Source organism: Sceloporus undulatus, chromosome 1 (genome assembly GCF_019175285.1).
Source record: "Sceloporus undulatus isolate JIND9_A2432 ecotype Alabama chromosome 1, SceUnd_v1.1, whole genome shotgun sequence".
NCBI lineage: Eukaryota > Metazoa > Chordata > Lepidosauria > Squamata > Phrynosomatidae > Sceloporus > Sceloporus undulatus.
This window is the reverse complement of record NC_056522.1, coordinates 96,609,717-96,629,240: the sequence shown is the minus strand read 5'-3', so window position 1 is coordinate 96,629,240 and position 19,524 is coordinate 96,609,717. Positions and strand designations below refer to the sequence as shown.

General features: G+C 39.8%; 1 protein-coding gene across 1 annotated transcript in view; it reads left to right on the top strand.

Moving 5' to 3' along the window:
* The window catches only part of ENPP1 (ectonucleotide pyrophosphatase/phosphodiesterase 1), a 70,317-nt gene that overhangs the window by 47,755 nt on the left and 3,038 nt on the right, over positions 1-19,524 (top strand). Inside the window, 12 exon segments of the mRNA XM_042447264.1 lie at positions 1,563-1,671; positions 3,711-3,842; positions 6,330-6,361; positions 8,523-8,650; positions 9,411-9,480; positions 12,448-12,535; positions 13,408-13,583; positions 14,348-14,393; positions 14,501-14,655; positions 16,078-16,213; positions 16,761-16,841; positions 19,318-19,450. Of these exon segments, the coding sequence (XP_042303198.1) occupies positions 1,563-1,671; positions 3,711-3,842; positions 6,330-6,361; positions 8,523-8,650; positions 9,411-9,480; positions 12,448-12,535; positions 13,408-13,583; positions 14,348-14,393; positions 14,501-14,655; positions 16,078-16,213; positions 16,761-16,841; positions 19,318-19,450 (1,286 nt within the window).

Sequence of the window (19,524 nt, the reverse complement as noted above, 5' to 3'; positions counted from 1 at the left end):
GGCCAACATTTACTAATTATTTATGAAAAATTGGTTTAGGAGAACCATTTTGGGAGTTTTTTGGAAAGTGAATTTTCTGACATGTTTTCTTTTAAAAAATATTTAGAAATGTTTTAGGATTGAGTTTTTAGAGGTGATTGTTAAATAGCAATTACGGTACTAATGCAGATATCTTGGGTGTTTTCAGTAACTTCAAAGCTCTGGAAGACAGCCCATCCTAATTAGTTATATTGTTGTTGTTGTTTCTCCCAGAATTGGACCCAAGGTAGTTAAAAAACTTTTACAATGAAATGTCTAAAACAATTAAATTTGCCTTATAAAACAATATAAAATTATTTAAAAGACAATCAGAAATTTAAAAAGATAAATAAAACATCTTAATAAAATTCTTCCTTGCCTACATGTTAAACAGCTGCTTAACAAACAGCTCTTTGTCTGCCAGTGAAAGGAAAATCAGGGAGGAAGCCAGACTGGCTCCTGTGGATGGGAGTTCCAGATGGTGGGAGTAGCCTCTGAGAAGGCTTTCTCTCGTGTCATCACTAAGTGAGCTACCCACAGTGTTGTAGTCTATTGTTAACTTAATTTAGAGAAGACAGAATTGATTCTTGAGACTGATATGGAACTTGGTCACAAGGCTAGGGGTAAAAATTATTTCGTATGAATACTGTGTTTTGAGAGCCAGCATGGTGTAGTGGTTTGAATGTAGGACTAAGAATCTGGAGATCTGAGTTTCTCTGCTTGGCCATGGAATCCTGCTGAGTAACTTTGGGTGAGTCACGACCTCTCAGCCTGAGAAAACCCTGTGATAGGTTCACCTTAGCGTTGCCATAAGTTGGAAACTATTTGAAGGCACACAACAACACTGTGCTTTAAAAACCTTTATGAGACAGTGGCCCGGTACATACCACCAATAAGTGGTGTACCAGGGCCAGTACTAGGGCTAGGGACTGCACGGCAACCGCATGGTCCCTAACCCTAGTACATAATGGCGGCATAACAATGGCAGTGCCCTGTGTATATGGGTGCCACCATTGTTACGTAAATTGTTACGTAAACATTGCACGGCATCCGCATGTTGCTGTGTGGCGCTTATGTAACGAGTGTGCCAGTGGCACACTTGTTATGCAGCCCCTGCGGCAGAAAAAGAACCCGCTTTTCTCGGGTTCTTTTTCCTCCGGAGGGAAGCCATGCAGTTTGGCAGCTGCGGCTTTCCTCCAGAGGAAAAAAAGGCTGCTAGCAGGTCGCCCTTTTCAGGTGGTCTGTCCCAGGCCAATGAGTGGTATTCTGTTGGTGTTCCTTTACTGATGAAGGCAACTGTCAGAAGAACAGAGAAGGAAGAGCATAATTTTTGGTGCACCTTCTGCAGTCCTGTATGGCACTTTCTGTGCTGGCCTGAAGGATCTTCAACTCTTTGGAGCAGATTTTGTAGGAGTCTTCTCTACACATTTTACTGCTAGGTGACTTTCATCACCACAGGGACACCAACCTGTTGATGTTGCCAGTTTGCACCAGTGTTACATGACAACCTATCCATTTTGCCTCTCTTCATTTTTGTTGTACAGGTCATTCTTGCATTACAGAGAGTAGACAAAATTGTGGGATTACTGATGGATGGCCTGAAGCAAATGAACCTGCATAATTGCATTAACATTATTCTTCTTGCAGATCATGGTATGTCTATTTAATGTATATTGAATTATGGAGTTACAGAATCATAGAGCTGGAAGGGACTGCAGGGAGAATCTGGTTCAGCCCCCACCATGCAGAAATATACTGCTAAAGCATTTCTGAAAAGTGGCCATCTGTTTAAAGGCCTTCAAAGAAAAAGAGTCTGTCACGCTTCACAGCAGTATGTTCCACTATTAAATTGCTACTGCCATCTAGTGGAATCCCCCCCCCCCATTTGAATCCACTGGTCTCTGGAGCAGCAGAAAACACGCTCACCCCATCATCTTTATAATATACCTTCAGATGTTTAAAGATGGTTTAAAGCCAGTTGCTAGTCTCAAATAGACTAGACCTATTGAATCTATTGGTGAATGTTAAGTCAATGTAATTTTTGTTGTTTTGTGGGTTTACTCTCGTTGGGGCTAACCATTGGATTTAGTTGGGAACCAGTGATAACATGATATATAGGGTGGGGGAAGGCTCTATATAGATTGGTAACATTTCTGCCAGTGATACATAAGTGTGCAGTATCGTGTGCAGTATCAGAGGCTTACATTTACATTTACCTGTATAGTTAGTGCTGAAAGCAATCAGTTGTGAAAGAATTTAATCTAACACTCTTCTTCCCCTCTTAAAGTATGATCAACCTTATTGTACACTTTGTGACTGGAGCTACACAACTGCAGCCCTGGCTGTCAGATTGGACTAAGGACTGTAGAGGCAGAATCTTTTAGTTGGTGATGCCTATATAGAGTCTTGTTTCCATGTGCTTGTGCATATGGATTGTGCTGAGACTCATCTAATAGCTCATGTACATTATTCAGTATTTCAAATCAACAGCTCAGGAGGAGCTGATGCACATGAGTGGAAGTAAGTGGAGTTGTTCAAGTTACTTACTTGTATGGTAGGCTTGGAAAAGTTACATTTTATATTCTGCTTTTTTCACACTACTAGGGCCTCTGAGGCACCTTACAACATGATTTTTGAAAAGATACAAATAAAAGCACAATAAATTATAATTATAGATTACAATTAAGTGGATTAGTGTGTTAAACAACAACCAAATTTATAACTCAAGTAAGTAAACTTAGGCGCTTTCCAGACCACCCAAAAGGCCGGTCTGGAAAGCGCCTTCATTTGCTGCGCAGAGGAGCCTCAGTAGCCAAACCACGCGACTCCTCCGCACAGCAAAAAGAAGCCGCAAAAAGTGGCTTCTTTTTGCAGCATGGTAATGATGATGCAAGGTGCCAGTGGAGCCCTGGTGGCGCAGTGGTTAAATGCCTGTACTGCAGCCATTCACTCAAAACCACAAGGTTGCGAGTTCAAGACCAGCAAAAGGGCCCAAGCTCGACTCAGGCTTGCATCCTTCCGAGGTCGCTAAAATGAGTACCCAGACTGTTGGGGGAAAATTAGCTTACTTGCTAATTAGCTTACTTGCTGTTCACCACTATGATCTTTGGAATAGCGGTATATAAATAAAACAAATTATTATTATTATTATTTACCGCATCACGACGTGCAAATGCTATGCATTCTACATGGGCACCGTCATTTTGTACATGCTCGGCATGTACTAGGGTTGGGGGCATCCGGAAAGGATGCCCCTTTCTAACCCTAGTACGTCCTGTGCATGTACTTTTGGCCCATGCGGAATGGGCCAGTGGTCCAAAACACAGTGCAGAAATAATTCAGTTTCAGACTGCTTTAGCTGCCCTGGCTCAGTGCTAGGGAATTCAGGGAATTATGGTTTGTGAGACATTTAGCCTTCTCTGTCAGAGAGCTCTGGTGCTAGAATAAACTACAATTCCCAGGATTCCCTAGCACTGAGCCAGGGCATTTAAAGCAGTCTCAAATAGGTTTATTTCTGAAGTGTGTTTTGGATCTTACTCAATCATTCAAGTCCATTTACCACTTAGATGGTAGTTTTTCGCTGGTGATTATACTTGATGAGCAAAGTTTTATCACTACATGGGAAAAATTATCCATATTTTTTGATAAGCTACTGTTTCCTTGAAAAGTAGTCTCTCTCTTTTCTTTGGAAGGGATGGAGGCAGCCAGCTGTAACAAAGCAGCATACCTAAATACATACTTGGATGACGTTGAAGACTTGTTTGTTGTACCTGGCCCTGCACCTCGCGTAAGACCCCAAAAAGTTCCAGATGAGTATTACTCTTGTATGTAACTGCAAGACTAATTTGCTCTACTTATTTGTATATTTTGTAGTTTTAAAACTATAGGAAATGAGACTGTGTTACTACATTACTATTATGGTAGTCCATTGCAAAATACCCATGTGAGGTCACTCCCTGCTTCTGCGCTGGGATAGTTTGACTTTTTTGTCTTAGGACAGAATTTTAAAAATGGTAATTGAACAAATAAAGAAATGATTGCACTTACCTGCATCTGAAATGATTTGAATGTTTAGTTCAGGGATAAGCAACTTAGATTGCAGCTCCCATCATCTAAAGGGGAAATGTAGGGTATATACCCTTACACACAGAAGGTCTCTAAACTGAGCAACAGCAACAAAAGACTGCCTGCTCCTGATGGTAGTTGGCTATTGGGCTGCAAACCTGCCCTTCTACAGACTGTCTACAAACTATAGTTTTTTTGTGGGGTTTTCGGGCTATGTGGCCATGTTCTAGAAGAGTTTCTTCCTGACATTTCGCCAGCATCTGTGGCTGGCATCTTCAGAGAATGTTTGCCTGGTAAAAGTGGGTATATATATACTGTGTGAGCCTGGGAATGCAGGAGTGATTTGCATGTGTATTGTTCTGTTGTTGATGACAGGCCTTGGGCTGGGAGGCTAATACAAAAGAGGATTAGTGTCTGTTAATTGGTGATCATTATCTTCTGGGAAAGCCCCTGACTCTGAGTGGTTTCCCATTTGCATTTGCTGAGTCCTTATTTTGCTATTCCTCAGGACTGGTAGCCAAATTTTGTTCACTTTGAGGGTTTCTTCTTTCCGGTTGAAATTATCCATATGTTTGTGGATTTCAATGGCTTCCCACAGGCCTGTTCCATGCCGCCACTGCCCTCTTACTGCTGGCTGCCGGCTTCTCAGGCCTCCGGAGGCCTTTGGAAGCCGGCGCGTGCTCAAGGCCAACTGCTGACTTCTCAGGCCTCTGGAAGGCTTTGGAAACCGGCGCGTATGCAAGGCCAGCTGCTGGCTTCTCAGGCCTCTGGAGGCCCATGAAACCAGCAGCCACATGCAGGATGCAAGGGGCCTCTGGAGGCCTGTGAAGCCGGTAGCCGGCCATGCGCGCACAGGCTTCTATAGGCCTCCGGAGGCCCCTTGCAGCCTGCGCACGGCTGCCAGCTTCACAAGCCTCTGGAGGTTGTTTGCAGCCTGCATGTGCACGCATGGCCGGCTGCAAGCTTCACAGGAAGAGGGGTAGTCTTATACAGTGAGTATATCGTAAACTCTATATTTTTACTAAAAAAAGTTGGGGGTTGTCTTATACACCCGGTCGTCTTATACGCCGGAAAATACGGTATATATATTCAACTTTTTCCTGTCAAGCATTCTCTGAAGATGACAGCCACAGATGCTGGTGAAACATCAGGAAGAAACTGTTCTAGAACATGGCCACATGGCCCAAAAAACCCACAAAAAACTATGTCTATAAACTCTTCTTGAGGCATGTTCAAGAAGGGATATTTTCAGAAGGGTATTCCACCTGATGTTTTCTTTTCCTTGAAAAGTTTTTTTTTAAAAAAAACTTCTGCAAATTTTGGGGTATTCCTAACATGTTGATACCTCTTTACTGTGCATGAGTGATGTCGTTTTGGTTACATTTGATCAAACACCTGAAATTGTGATTAACATAATTGGATGACATGATTTTCTGAATTGTACTTATCTGGATTTTTTTAGCATGTATCTTCCCTCCCTCCTCCTCCTCTTTCTTTTTCTTCTTTTTCTCCTCCTCCTCTGTCAACTTATGGCAACTCCATGAACTTAATCACCACCACCACCACCATCATTTATTTTTATAGTGCCATTACAGTTTTACAGTCCAAAAAATCTTCAAGAGATAGTACTGTCTTAATTCTGAATTAATACAGTTTTACTTATGGTAACTGAAAATATACTTAATAGAAAGGATTCACTTCTGTAAGACAAAGAGGAACAAAGGACAGCTGGAACTAGTGGAGAGAGATTAATTATGAGGGATCAATCAGTCAATAAAATTTCTCCTTTTATTTTTGCTAACTTTCTGTTACAGCTCAGGTTAGTTAAATCCATGGTCCTTTAAAGCATCATATTGGTGCTAATCTTGTATAGTTTCTAGACATATGATGGTTACTGCTTGTTTATATTCATTTAGATACTTCTACTGCTTTAACTGCATTCAGAAATCTCTTAAGACTAGACTGTAGCCTTACAAATACAAATGCAATTGGAGGAGTTTTTAGCCATCCTAATCAGTGTGTGTGTGTGTGTGTGTGTGTGTGTGTGTGTGTATAACAGGTCAGTATACTGGCCTGTTGCATCCTTGTGCTGTGTTTCATGATTAAGTTAATTTGGATGATAAAGGGCTTAATACTTGATAAGGATGAAGATGTATTTTATATTTAAAATTACTTACTAGGCAGTACTTTATTGTTATTTTTATTTTAACCTTTAGGTAACTAATTATTTCATCTGACTCTTCTAGTTGATTATGAAGGCATTGTCCAAAATCTTACAGTAAGTATTGTCATTACAGTCATGGCTTCTAGCATTTTGGTTTGTAGCATTTACATTCTTTTTCACTGGATTTAGAGGCCTAAATCCAATTGGTAGTCCCAAATACACTCACTGAATCAAATAGAACAGATACCTTCTTCTCTTGCTGAGACTAACAATTGGATATACAGTGGCCTGAATTTGCTAGAGTGTATTCAGAGCTTACACACTCTCACCAATTGTCATAGACACATATCCTTCATACAGAGGAACTGTTTCCACCTTGTAAAAACTCATACTGCTGAAAAGTGCTTTTCAACCCAACACAATTGGCACTCACAGTAGGCTGGTAGTCAGTTGCAAGAAGCTTATACAATCACACCTGTCCATATGGGATTTCATTCTCCCCACAAAAGGAAATCAAATAACATAGAAATAGCTTTCATGATGCTGTGTGTTTGACATGTGTGTCTGAGTATGAGAGTATGAGAGAGAGGGTGGGTGGGTGGGAGGAGGGTGAGAGAGAATGAATGAATGTTTTGAACAGTTCAGGCTCACTCAAAACTATATGGCTGATATCCTGTAAGTAACTTAATGATAGCATAAGGGTTGTTGCAGAGGTTGGAATTTTCTTTCTCCCTCCACGTTGTCCAAAGTCACTTCTATGAGTTACAATTTAGCTTCTGTAGCTCCTACTCCTACTCATTGTCATTCAGTAGCTGATGATGGGAGGGGAGGTTAGAGAAGCAACTGGCTATGCCCCCATAGCTAGTCACATCATCTGGTAAGACCTCTAGAGGACCTCAGAAGATCCTGGCAGAGGATGTTGTTGGTCTGTGTCGGGCTATGGACCTTTCTCCAATCCCCCCTTGTGATGTCAATCTATTCAAGGTGGGCCCTGATTTCTACGAGTCATTGCATTCTAGCAGCTAAATTGTGAATTCTGTAGGGAGTAAGAATGGAACTGGAGCATAGTTTCGCTTTGCTTCATGAGACAGGATCTTGGCCTAGGAGTGGCAAGAGAAGGGGATGCTTAGCATGTATGCCTGAACCAGATTGAGTCTCTGGTCACTAATCTTTCCCTAAAGGCCCAACACCTCAGAAGGAAAAGGGGCAGCAGGAGACAGGTGGGGCAAGAGCCATGGGTCTTAAAGGTTCAGGAGCCTCCTCACTTTCTCCATGCAGGGAAGGTAAAGGAAGTGTGAAGTGCAGTTGGATAGCTTTTTGAGAGCCATCTCAGTTTGAAGGTAGAGACCTGGGTATACCAAAGCAAAATCTCTGTCCACTTGGATTCACTCTCCTCTCATGTCAACCTTCCTCATGCTTTCCAAATCAAGGAAAAAGTGAAATGCGTTCATCTGGCACTTTGGAGAGCCAAAGAAGCCCTGGCTAGGATTTAGTCGAGGGATGCAGTGGCTTAGTGATTGACGGAAGGTTGGCAGTTCGAGGCCCAAGTGCTGCATGATGGAGTGAGCTCTTGTCACTAGTCCCAGCTTCTGCCAACCTAGTAGTTCGAAAGCATGCAAATGCAAATACTGTAGATAAATAGGTATCACTTTGGTGGGAAGGTAACAACATTCGGTGCAGTCATGTTGGCCACATGGCCACAGAGCTGTCTTCGAACAATGCTGGCTCTTCAGCTTAGTAATGGAGATGAGCCCTGTCCCATACAGTTGGTTACGATTAGACATTTGTGTCAAAGGAAATACCTTTACCTTTACCCTTAGGATTTAATCACCACTTGAAACACCAGCTGAGTGATCCCAGTTCCACTTCCTCTTTGCCTTCCCCACATGAAAAGGGGAATTCTCAAGTCAAAGTACTGTACTAACTAGTATTTTGGCCAGGGAATCAGTGATGCAAGGGAGTATGGTAGTGTTTTGGCCTCTGATGTAACTCAGCTTCTAGGGGCATGGTGTCAATGCGGTCTCCTGTTGCTGTTATCTGATTGAACTTAAATTTGGTAAATGTAATGAATAGTTGCCAATGGTGCCTATCCCTACATGACACAAACACTGTCCAAATGGACCCTGTAAATTTGCTCTGGAGAATTGAGTGACTATCTACAGCACAATGCAGGGGAAAGAAAAGGAAACCTGCTACATAAGCTGAACTCTGTTCATCTGATTAGGGAAACAGCCCAACACAGGGGCTAACATGAACTTTAATTTCAACATTTCAGTGTTTGGCTCCAGACCAACCATTCAAGGCATACTTGAAGCAGATGCTTCCCAAACGATTTCATTATGCCAAGAATGACCGGATTGAAGCTGTGCACTTGTATATGGACCAGCAGTGGCAACTTGCTCGGTAAGCCAGTGCTTTTTCATCCATAGTTATAAAAGCTTAGCTTTGTGGAACTTACCTGTGCATGAAGCTTCTGTTTGGCTCTGTGGTGTAGCAACAAAACAAGTATATTTTTAGGTTTTATGTTTATTTTTCTTAAGTACCAGCAAGCCCGCGCCATACGCAGGCACACTATATGCGGCTTCCAGCTTACGTGGAAGCTGCTTGACAATTAAAGAAATGATGTGCACGCCCGTGGTGTGTACACTGCCCTGAATTGCGAGCATACACGGATTTCCCCTTATGCGGGGGGATCCAGAATGGATCCCTCCACATAAGGGAAGGGCCCGCTGTAACATCTATTGTATAGCAGTTGAAAATAACTTATTTTTACTTTCATTTCCTTTGCCTTGATTTTAAAGCTGTATTTTGAAGAATAGGTTTGCTTTAAGGTAGGGATGGGAATGATGTGGCCCTTTGGATGTTGTTGAATTCCAAGTCCCATCATCCCTACCCTACATAGCCATCATTTTCATATCATGTTTAAAGGGCATGGAAATAAGTTTGAGTTGAGCACAGAAGGGGATAGGAAGACAGTGATGGTAGTGAGATGAGGCATCACACTGCTGGGAACAGGAATGGATTTGCAAGAAGTGCTGTGGGTGCTAGTGAGGGGATTGTTGTGGAAAGAGGAAGGCCAGAGGAAAAAAAGTTTACCTACTCAAGGGTCTTCTATAATACATTCTAGCTGACATAGTTATGTATTTATGGCTATGTTTTGCAGGACACCCTCTGAACTCAAGTATTGCACTGGTGGATTCCATGGATCAGACAATGTTTTTCCAAATATGCAGGTAAATAAGATTATGCTGTTCGAAGCTTAGATGAAATGCTGAGGTCTGGTTTGCCTCATCATTTTTGACCTCTATGTTTCTTGAGCCAATTTAGTCTTGAACAATACTGCTCCTTTCTTTTGCTACTGGGCTAATGTTTGTTTCTCAACTTTTCCCAAGTTCTAAATTTGGTTTAGACATTTTGACTAAAAGTAGCTCTATGTTGGCTATGCTGCTTGGGGCCAATGGGATTAGTAGACCCAAACATCTGGAGAACTAATACTTGCCTACCCCTGGCCTATATGCTGTGTAGATGCGCACAGAAAAGTAAATGTTGGGTTACCCATCCTTCTTCACCCCACAACTGGCTCTCCCTGAGGTAGGCATTGCAGTTTAATGGAAAGAAAATGCTATTGCCCTGGTTTCAGTTTATTACTGGAGAACATATGCTCACTGTTTTCTTGGTAACAGTAATGTGCAAATTTTCTTTATAGCAGAAAGGTAGCAATGGTTGTTGAAATAACTGATGTATTTTGAAAAAAAGAAACATTTACTACATGAGATTACAAACTTGTTTGCCTGGGATGAAATGACCTATTTGTTTCTGACATGAATGCAACCTGAATGCTGTTTAATAAATGGAAGGCTGTAACATGTAAACCATGGTTGCAATAACATTTGTAAAGAAATTGGACTTGATATTTGCTGATTCTTCAAAGACAAAGTAAAAGTGACTTGGTCTGAAAGTCTATAATAACCTAAATTTCATGTCAGATAGATTAGACCAACATATGTTTTTCTTCTGGATTTCCTGCATGTCACCTAATTAGGTAAACACAAAATTGGAGAGTTGCTTAAATGATATGCAGCCACAAGCGGGTGGATAAATTAAATTGTTTATTTCTGCTGTAGACAGAGGTTTTGTTTTGTTTTACAAACAGATGTGAACCAAATATACATCTTTCTAGATTTTGTGTTTTCCCCACAATGTGCAGATTCACACATAGATATGTATTTGTCCATTAAAAAATACAATAGTATTTCCAGCACCTTAGTTATAGGAAATGATGTTATAGGAAACAGTGCTTTTGTTCCTGAGACCTCATCTCTAAACTACACAAGCTAATGCAAGAGTTTGAGATCTCTCAAAGCGTGAGTGGCTAAGAGTGTGAATAATCCTGTGTGATGATGCTGTCTACACTGCCTGCCCCTGCCCCTTCAAATAATCATGATGTTCAAGTTGTAGGATGCTTTATTAGGCTGAAGAACTTTTAAATGCCTATTTTTCAATGACATTTAGCCTTTTGAAGCTTTATACAGTACAATGTAATGTAGTTATGCTCAGAAGTGAGAAATAAATACAAATGGGATTGCAGTGTGGGTCTTCATTTCAGTGAGAATGGAATTGATGTCCATTAAATTCAGCCACCTTATTGCGGGGACTGGAAAAAGAATTCCTGCTGCTAAATGGAAGAAGTTACTTCCCTCTACTCCCTTATTTTTAATTGCAGGAATTCTATATAACTCATTAAGGTACACAACTTTACATATATAGCAGAGGTGCTAGGACACCCCTTTAAAGAATTAGAAAGATGCATAGGGGGACACCAGCAAGAGTATCTGATGTGCATCAGGACCAATGCACACTGCACATCCCTGTGCAACGTGCATTTTTGCATGAGGTAAACTGATGTGCATCAATGCATATCAGACACTTTGCCAGCCCTGCTATGAAGTAATATTACAGCAGTTCTCTACTGGATACAGATGTTACACAACTGTGCAATTCCAGAGTGACCAGATGTCATAACCACAAAGGAGGACATGGCACTGAAAAATGTAGGACATTACCAAATTAAAAGCTAAAAGCACTAATATAAATGCAAAATTATTTCATATGGTTTATTTACAGTTATTTACATGTCCTGTACTTTACTATGTATGCAACCATATTTTTTTGATGAACTTATCTCTGTTAAAATGCCTTGTTTGTTTACAATATACAGTCGGCCCTCCTTATCCACGGATAATTTATCCACAGATTCAAGCATCCATGGCTTGAAAATATTCAAAAAAGTATAAATTAGTATGTGTTGTTGCTTTGTTTGTGGTGGCTTGTCTTTTATGATTTGTACAATAAAAGTTAATTTTAAAAAACGTATAAATTCCAAATAGTAAACTTTGATTTTCCATTTTATATTAGAGACACCATTTTCTTTTTCCATTATATTTAATGGGATCTGGGCATCCTCAGATTTTGTTATCCATGGGAGTCCTGGAACCAAACCCCAGCAGATAATAAGGGCCCACTTTATTTCTTTGACTGAACCTACATTTAAATTATTATTTTCATTTGTAGTTTTCCCATTTGCTCTCTCATCCCTCCTGCTTCTTCTTCAACCCAAATTGCACACTTTCACCCCTCTCTTCTCCTTGGTGCCACTGATCTGCTTCAAGGTCTTCCTTTTCTTTCCACACGTGGATCAATACAAAAACACAAACACCACATGGTCAGTAACAATCTTCTCACCGCCTCCCCTCTCCCCATATGCTGGGATCATGCCACTCAACCATTTTGCTGTAGTCATTAGGATATATTATTACAGGCTAAAAATTTTGGTCATGTTTATTGCTTGGCAAAAACTAACGAGGCCTTTGCATTGCAGCAGCAGTAATACATCTGTTAACCAGATGACACAAGGACAGGTTTTAAACAGATGACATTTCGGAATTCTTCCCGGATCCCTAGACATAAGGTTGAAATGTAGGACATGTCTGGGGGAAAAGAGGACCTCTGGTCATTCTGTGCAGTTCTAATTCCTGCACACATTAGGCCCCCTTACAAAAGATTCTACCCCATGTTTCTAGGAGCACAATCTGATAATTCAGAAGTAAACACAATTGACCTTATTGGGACCTACTCTCACTTGAATCAGTTCAAGAAAAGTGGATGTTCCACGTTAAAATAGCATGTTGCTTTTGTTCTAGGCTTTGTTTGTTGGATATGGACCTGGATTCAAGTCTCAAACTGAAGTTGAGCCCTTTGAAAACATTGAAATCTACAATCTCATGTGTGGTATGATAAACTCTTCTTAAACATACAAAAATCTTAAAAATATTTTTGAATAAATTAGAGTTTTACTGGTTGTATGGCTATATTTCTTATATTGGTTAGCTCCAGGAATCTGTTATCATATCAATGCCTGTTCAAAGCTGTTAGAGTCAGATTATGGACCTAGTCTTAGATTGAATCTCTTCTCACTCTTCCCATTTCCTCTTTATTTAAAAGTTTTATTCTCTCTTGTCATCTTTCAAAACTTCATATATATATATATATATATATATATATATATATATATATTGCTTCCCATCTTTAAAGAAAATGTGTTTTTTTCTAACTACTGCTAACTGCCCACGTGTAATAAGGTTTTGCTTCCCAAAACCTTGATTGATGAATGAAATAAGAGTTTTACTTGATACAGGGGTTATCAGACTGATGAAGAAGCACTGATCTAGGCCAATATGGTCACAGCCTGCCTTTTAAAAATACATGATAATACATTTGGCCCTTCGTTTTTGCAAGGGATCCATTCCAGACCCCCCGCCCCGGCAAAAACTGAGACTTGCATATATTCAAGCCCCATAGGCTTGAATGGGGTGCATGCCCATGAGTACAGGCAGGGTGTGTGCTGTGGGGGGGGGGGCATTAAAAATAACCGAGGTTGCCCCGCCACGAATATTTAAGACTGCAGACCTCAAGTCCACAAGAAAGGAGGGGCGACTGCACCCATAGGGTAGTGGCCAGGGCAGTCCTACAAACAACATCAATGTCTTAATGAGAACATAAATTGTGAAAGCATGGTGTGACCACGATTATACTTTCATGTGAATTGCAGTGCAGAAAATTGTATCTGAATATCTTTGGCAATGTTTTATGAACTATTATAGATCTCCTTGATTTGACACCAGCACCTAATAATGGAACTCATGGAAGCCTCAACCACCTTTTAAAGAAAGCCAATTATATTCCAAAGCATCCCAAAGAAGAAAGTAAGCCTTCTTCATGTCCTTTCACAGGGCTTAAAATCTCTACAGATGATCCTCACTGCTCATGTAATTCTTTGGTATGTATTCAGATGAACAAAATTGTTTAATTGCACCTCCCATGGACTCCTGGGCTTTTCAGCTGGATATGTTTGCAACTTACTGTGTGAGAAAGGAAGAGACTTTTTGTATTCCTGTGTGCTCCTGCTGCTGTTCCCACCACTATTAGGAAATGGTCAGAGTTGTTTCTGATTGGGGGAAGATCTCAGTTATTTGTAAAATAATCCATGATGAAATCTCACTCATCTCAAATCAAGAATTATGTCTGACAAAACCCATACATTAAGAAAACTCTTTTTACGGTGTGCTTCAACTCTCTGTTGTTGTTGCTTGTCTTCCCGTAACTTACAACTTATGGTGACCCTAAGGCAATCCAATCATGGAGTTTTGGGAGCAAGATTTGTTCAGAGGATATTTGTTATTGCTTTTCTCTGAGAGACTGTGGCTTGCCCAAGGTTTCCTAATGTGTTTCCATGGCTGAACAGGGATTTAGACTCTGGTCTTCCAGAGTCCTAGTCCAACACTCAATCCACCACACCACACTAGATAGTAAAATCTCTTACAGGGTCCATAAATGGGACCATTCCAACTGTCATGCTTTAATGAAATGAAAAGTTTAAAATTTGTTGCAAAATATTCAGATAAAGCCATCAAATATGAACACATGCAGATAAAGATAGTAAATGCTTTAATCAGATTTTACTGATTTTTGATTGGTGATATGTTTGTTCAAAATGATACACAGAATGACTTGTCCTGATCTTCTTAATTCCTTTCCATTTAGGGCTTGCTACATATTCGACCACGGATAAATCTCACTATTTCAGAAAGTAAGGATTGTAAACTACTTGAGTAAATTGTAACTGAAACAGAAGATTTTATCTTGATAATATATTCTAAGGAGGTAGAATTAATGCCCATTTCCCCACACTTCTAGTAAAGAAGATAGAAAAATACAATCTGCCATTTGGGAGACCCAGAGTACTCCAGAAGAAGCAGATTTATTGCCTTCTTCACAACCAACATTCTGTCACTGGATTTAGTCAAGATATCAAGATGCCTTTGTGGATTTCCTATACTGTTAAAAAGCATGTAAGTATTATGTGTGTATATAGGGGCACGGTTAAAAAAGAAAATGATAATGGTAACATCAGCAGACGAGGCAAGAATGGCAAGCCATACTTTAGATTTGTTTTAGTCACAGGCAAAGACTAAGGAACTAAACCAAATGGTTCTTAAACAACATGTGTTGAACATCCTGAGAGAGACTGAGGCCTGAAACACACAGGCAAAATGATGTGGCTTCAGGCCTGAAAGGGGGTGTGGCATTTAGATGGTGCACGCCCCAAATATGTTCAGGACTGAAGTGGCAGCCTGGATTGGGACTCTGCATATGTGGTGGCTGTAGTCCCAGTGCAAACAGTATCGGAGCAGCACAAGTCCGCTCTATCCGGGCCGTCTGTTTTGGGCCTAAGGTAGAGAAGAGTGGATACTTTAGAACAGAGAGTTCAAAGCAATGTTGGGTCTGTCACTGTGAATCTTACTTCAAATGAATTTGTATTCAAAGAAGTAGAAGGTTTACAAGCTCAGATATCTAGGTTCTTCACAGTGGTTGCTATCACTGTGAAACACTCATACACTGAGTTTGTTTCTAGTATTTGGATTTCACAGCTCCTGAAAGTCTCTTGGCTTTCACTGAATGTGTAATCTAATGAGAGATGCACATAATCTGAAAAAATATTTGTAGCTCTCAAATAGCATGTTCCAAAACTACAGGCACACAGATGCATCTTGTGCACTGTCTGCACAGACCAGAATATACTGGGGGTAGCTGCCTCAACGTCCTCCCATTACAAGGTCCTCCATTCCTCCCATTACAAGGTCCTCCATTCCAGTGCTGGATGGTACAGTGGGATGTCTGTGCAAACAACCTCCCAGCATTGCACCAGAGAGCTCTGAATCTTCCAGGAAGACATGGAGCAAAAGGCAATTTTTAAAAATTGGTTATTGGGGAGGATGTATACCCCGCTTCCAGGTGCTGTCTGGCCTGTTCACACCAGAATTTGGGTCGTGCATTGTCTGCACTCCCCATGAAGAGAATGTTTTCTTTGGTTTGTGCAGACAAGGCCTCTGTTGTGTGTGTGACAAGTGTGTGTGTGTGTATAAATGGTGAAAACTTGTTACTGAAGAAGTTGACTCTATTTCAATAACTCCAGGTGGATACTATTGCTTTTGTTGTTGTCGAGTAGACTTCACTGTTTAAATCATACCATCAATACCATAAAAAAAGTACTTCTGCAGAGAAGGAAATGATTGGTAAATCTCAATTCTCAATTTATGTCAGTTTTTCCCAATCTGGTGCTGCTGTTAGAGTATCACTCCCTTCATCTCCTGGTCTGCTGGGCTATATGGGATGATAAAAGTTGTGGTCCAATACATCAGGAGATTTTTAGGTTGGCAAAAGCTTATGTGAAGTTCCTGTGCAGCAACTAATGCTCATCTTTTGTTGACTAGGAGAACTGGAATGCCTCTGCAGAAGCCATCTCAAGCTGTTTCCATGTTGACAGTCGTATTCCTTTAAATGGCAGCCAGACTTGTTCATTTTACAAAAGCCATCCTCAGCTAAACTATGGATTTCTTTTCCCACCAAGTAAATCAATTTCCTTTCTTGATTTCTAAGTGATTTATTGGCAAGCACAGTTTTACAGTTTGAAGTTTCTGATTGTAGGTTAAAATTATACACATTTTAACAATGAATGGATAAAGCTTACTCTATACATTAAGTCCTGAATGATTAAATCCTAAAGATAATCAAAAATGCCTATTGAAAATGTATAGAAACTAGAGGCTGGAATCCTGCATTGAAAGACATATGCATATCAATGTTCGTATTCAATTGACAGCTTGTAAATGGAGTTGCGCATGAAAATATGCAAATCTACCATGATCGTAGGCATGGCCTCTGCACATTACAATCATGTATTGGAATCTTAATCATGTGCATTGACATTGATCCACAGACTGTGTCATGTTGGTTACACAGCACAGAAGCTGGGTAAAGCAAGTGTAATGTAACTCCACTAGAGTTTAGTATAATCTGTAAAAATATCAGAATAAACTTTCAGTAATTTTATTTTATTTTGAAAATGCTCCCAGATGATTTTGTCATTCAGGTTTTCTACATTTAATATTTCTAGATCTGATAAAAGATGAAAGAAACAGTAAATATGAAGGATATTTTTCAAGCAATATTGTACCAATGTATCCTGCTTTTCAAGGTAAACATTTTTTTCTTCCTTTTTACAAAAAGCGTACAAACAAATACAGGATATAAATATCTGAAGCTATGATTACAAGAGGTAACATCACTTCTTTTGGAGTGTAACTAACTTCTAATTTTATAGATAACACGATGTGACTTCACAAAATGGAAGTGAATTAGCACATGGTGTAAGTGCTGGCTTATGCTCTGTTGTGTTTAGACAACAATTACTTAAATAGCAGGTATCACATGCCAGTGGATTATAGTTGTAAATTTATAACTGTTTTAGATAGTTTTGAGAAAAGGAAAGCACAAAGCAGTGAACAACCTTTTAAAAATGAGAGGTATGGCCTATATCCAACTGCTGTTCCTAACTAGAATAAACTCATTGAATGAATGGGACTGTTAAATCCTATAAATTGAATGGATCTATTCTAGGTGGTAACAAATGCATTTAGTCCTATAATGGATGCTTTTAAAATTGCCCTTGTAAGTTTAAACTAATAAATAATTTTAAAAAATAACTCTTAAAGCTAAGTTTACCATTGCATCATGCTAGAATTGGGTAGTCTCCAAAACACATCTAAAGTAATTGCTGGGCAGTTTACTTGAATGACTTAAGTGCTTATTCCTGTTTCAGATGACTATCACATCTTAACACATGGAAATAATAATGAACCTTTTCTTCACAAACACAGCATGTTCAGTTTTTCCTTGTGTAAGCCAAATTAAATAATGAATCCTCTAACTGATCATAGCTTTTGGTATTGGGAAACAGGGGCCATGTCTGTATGGGCTAAATAAACTGATACCCCCCCCCCCCATCTGCTTAGCATGGAGTGCAATTCCTGAGTCTTGGATGAACAGTCCAGACTATGCCCAGGCTATTCAGCACTTGATTCAGGCATAATACCACTAACACGGATTTTAAAAAGTCCCCACTTTCTCCAGATCTTCCCAGAAGATGTACAGCCCTTCATTCCCATGCTGTTCACATTGGTGTCCCACCATGCCACCCAGTGTGGTCACCACCTTTGTGGATCACTTCACTCTAAGGTCAGAATGAGGTGCCCCACCATGGGAACCTTGTTCTGACCTCAGACATAGATGACTTGCCATGGTGGTGGCCACATTGGGCAGTATAACAGGATGTATGTACAAACAGCCACTCAGCATTAGAACAGAGGACCAAGGAACGGGGAGGTTGGGACAGCTCTGGGGCCAGGATACTTTGAGCTTTCCCCAGCATATCCTGGCAAGTTCAAACAGCACCTACGATTACCATCTTCAAAAGAAGAATGGCTCTGAAACATGCAGTACTGCTTTTGTACTGTTTTAAAGAACATTTATATTTTTAATTGCATTTTGTTCTTTTAATGTTTGATGTGTTTTTGTATTGTAATAGTTCAGTTCTGTTTTAATGCTCAATTTTTGTATGTTTTAAATGTTATTGTTCTTTTAAACTGTGGGCCTCTTTGAGTCCCTATTCTGAGGCAAAAGTGGAATATTAATATTAATAATAATAGTAATAGTAATAATACCAACTTCAAACTCTGGTTTAACATCCTAGGCTCTTTTGAAGTTAAAATAAATATAATAATAATAATACCACCAACTTCGAACTCTGGTTTAACATCCTAGGCTCTTTTGAAGTTAAAATAAATATAATAATAATACCACCAACTTCAAACTCTGGTTTAACATCCTAGGCTCTTTTGAAGTTAATAGGTATAGTTTCCCAGTTAGTTTAGAATTTTTTTTAAAGACTGATGATTTATGTTTGAACTGAAGAAGGTGCATATGTAGACAAAAGTGTTCTTTGTATTTTGGCTTGTTCAACCTACTTTGGACAGTCATAGCTTGGATTATCTGGTTATTTATCATTATTACACATGCTGAGAATTGAAGTATTTCAGGGAAAGTATCTCTAAATTAAGTAACAATGCAGTGATTTTTAAATAGATTCTTCAATAAACATCTTTCAAAGGGTGGTTTTAAATCTCAGAGATCTTTTATTGATGCACAATAGCTTGACTTATGATTTTGAAATTTTTCCCCAGTCCCTTGAAGGAATAAACTGAAGTTTGACTTCAGCTGGGATCTGGGCAAGACCTATGGTATCCAGATGGAGTGTACACATTATCTGCACTTTGCCAAAAAGGCTTTCCCCAAAAATACAAGGATGAGTCAAAGCAATATTCACAGTTCCCTTGACACATCAGGGGCCATAGGCTGGGAGCATGCTAGAGATGGCATAGGCCTAGCCTTCTAACTCTAAATGTCCAGCCTGCTGAGGGGTCAGTGATGCCACCCATAAGTGGAGCAAAATGCATTCATTTCACACACAAACCAAGCTTGACAAATCAGTAAAATGCAGACAGTCTATAATCTTAGTTCAGGAATTACATCTAGATATGCCTGACTCCATCAATATGGTTAGTTCTGTAAAAAGTATGGGATTTCCTAGTTAAAAATTTCCCTTCTGTTTGCAGTGATTTGGAACTATTTTAATGCAATTCTATTACCAACATATGCTTCAGCCCGAAATGGTGTAAATGTGATCACTGGTCCTGTGTTTGATTATGATTACAATGGTGTGTATGATACATCTAAAGAACTAACAAGGTAGGCATATGTTTAGTTTAAGATGATGATGATGATGATGATGATGATGATGATGATGATGATGATGATGATGA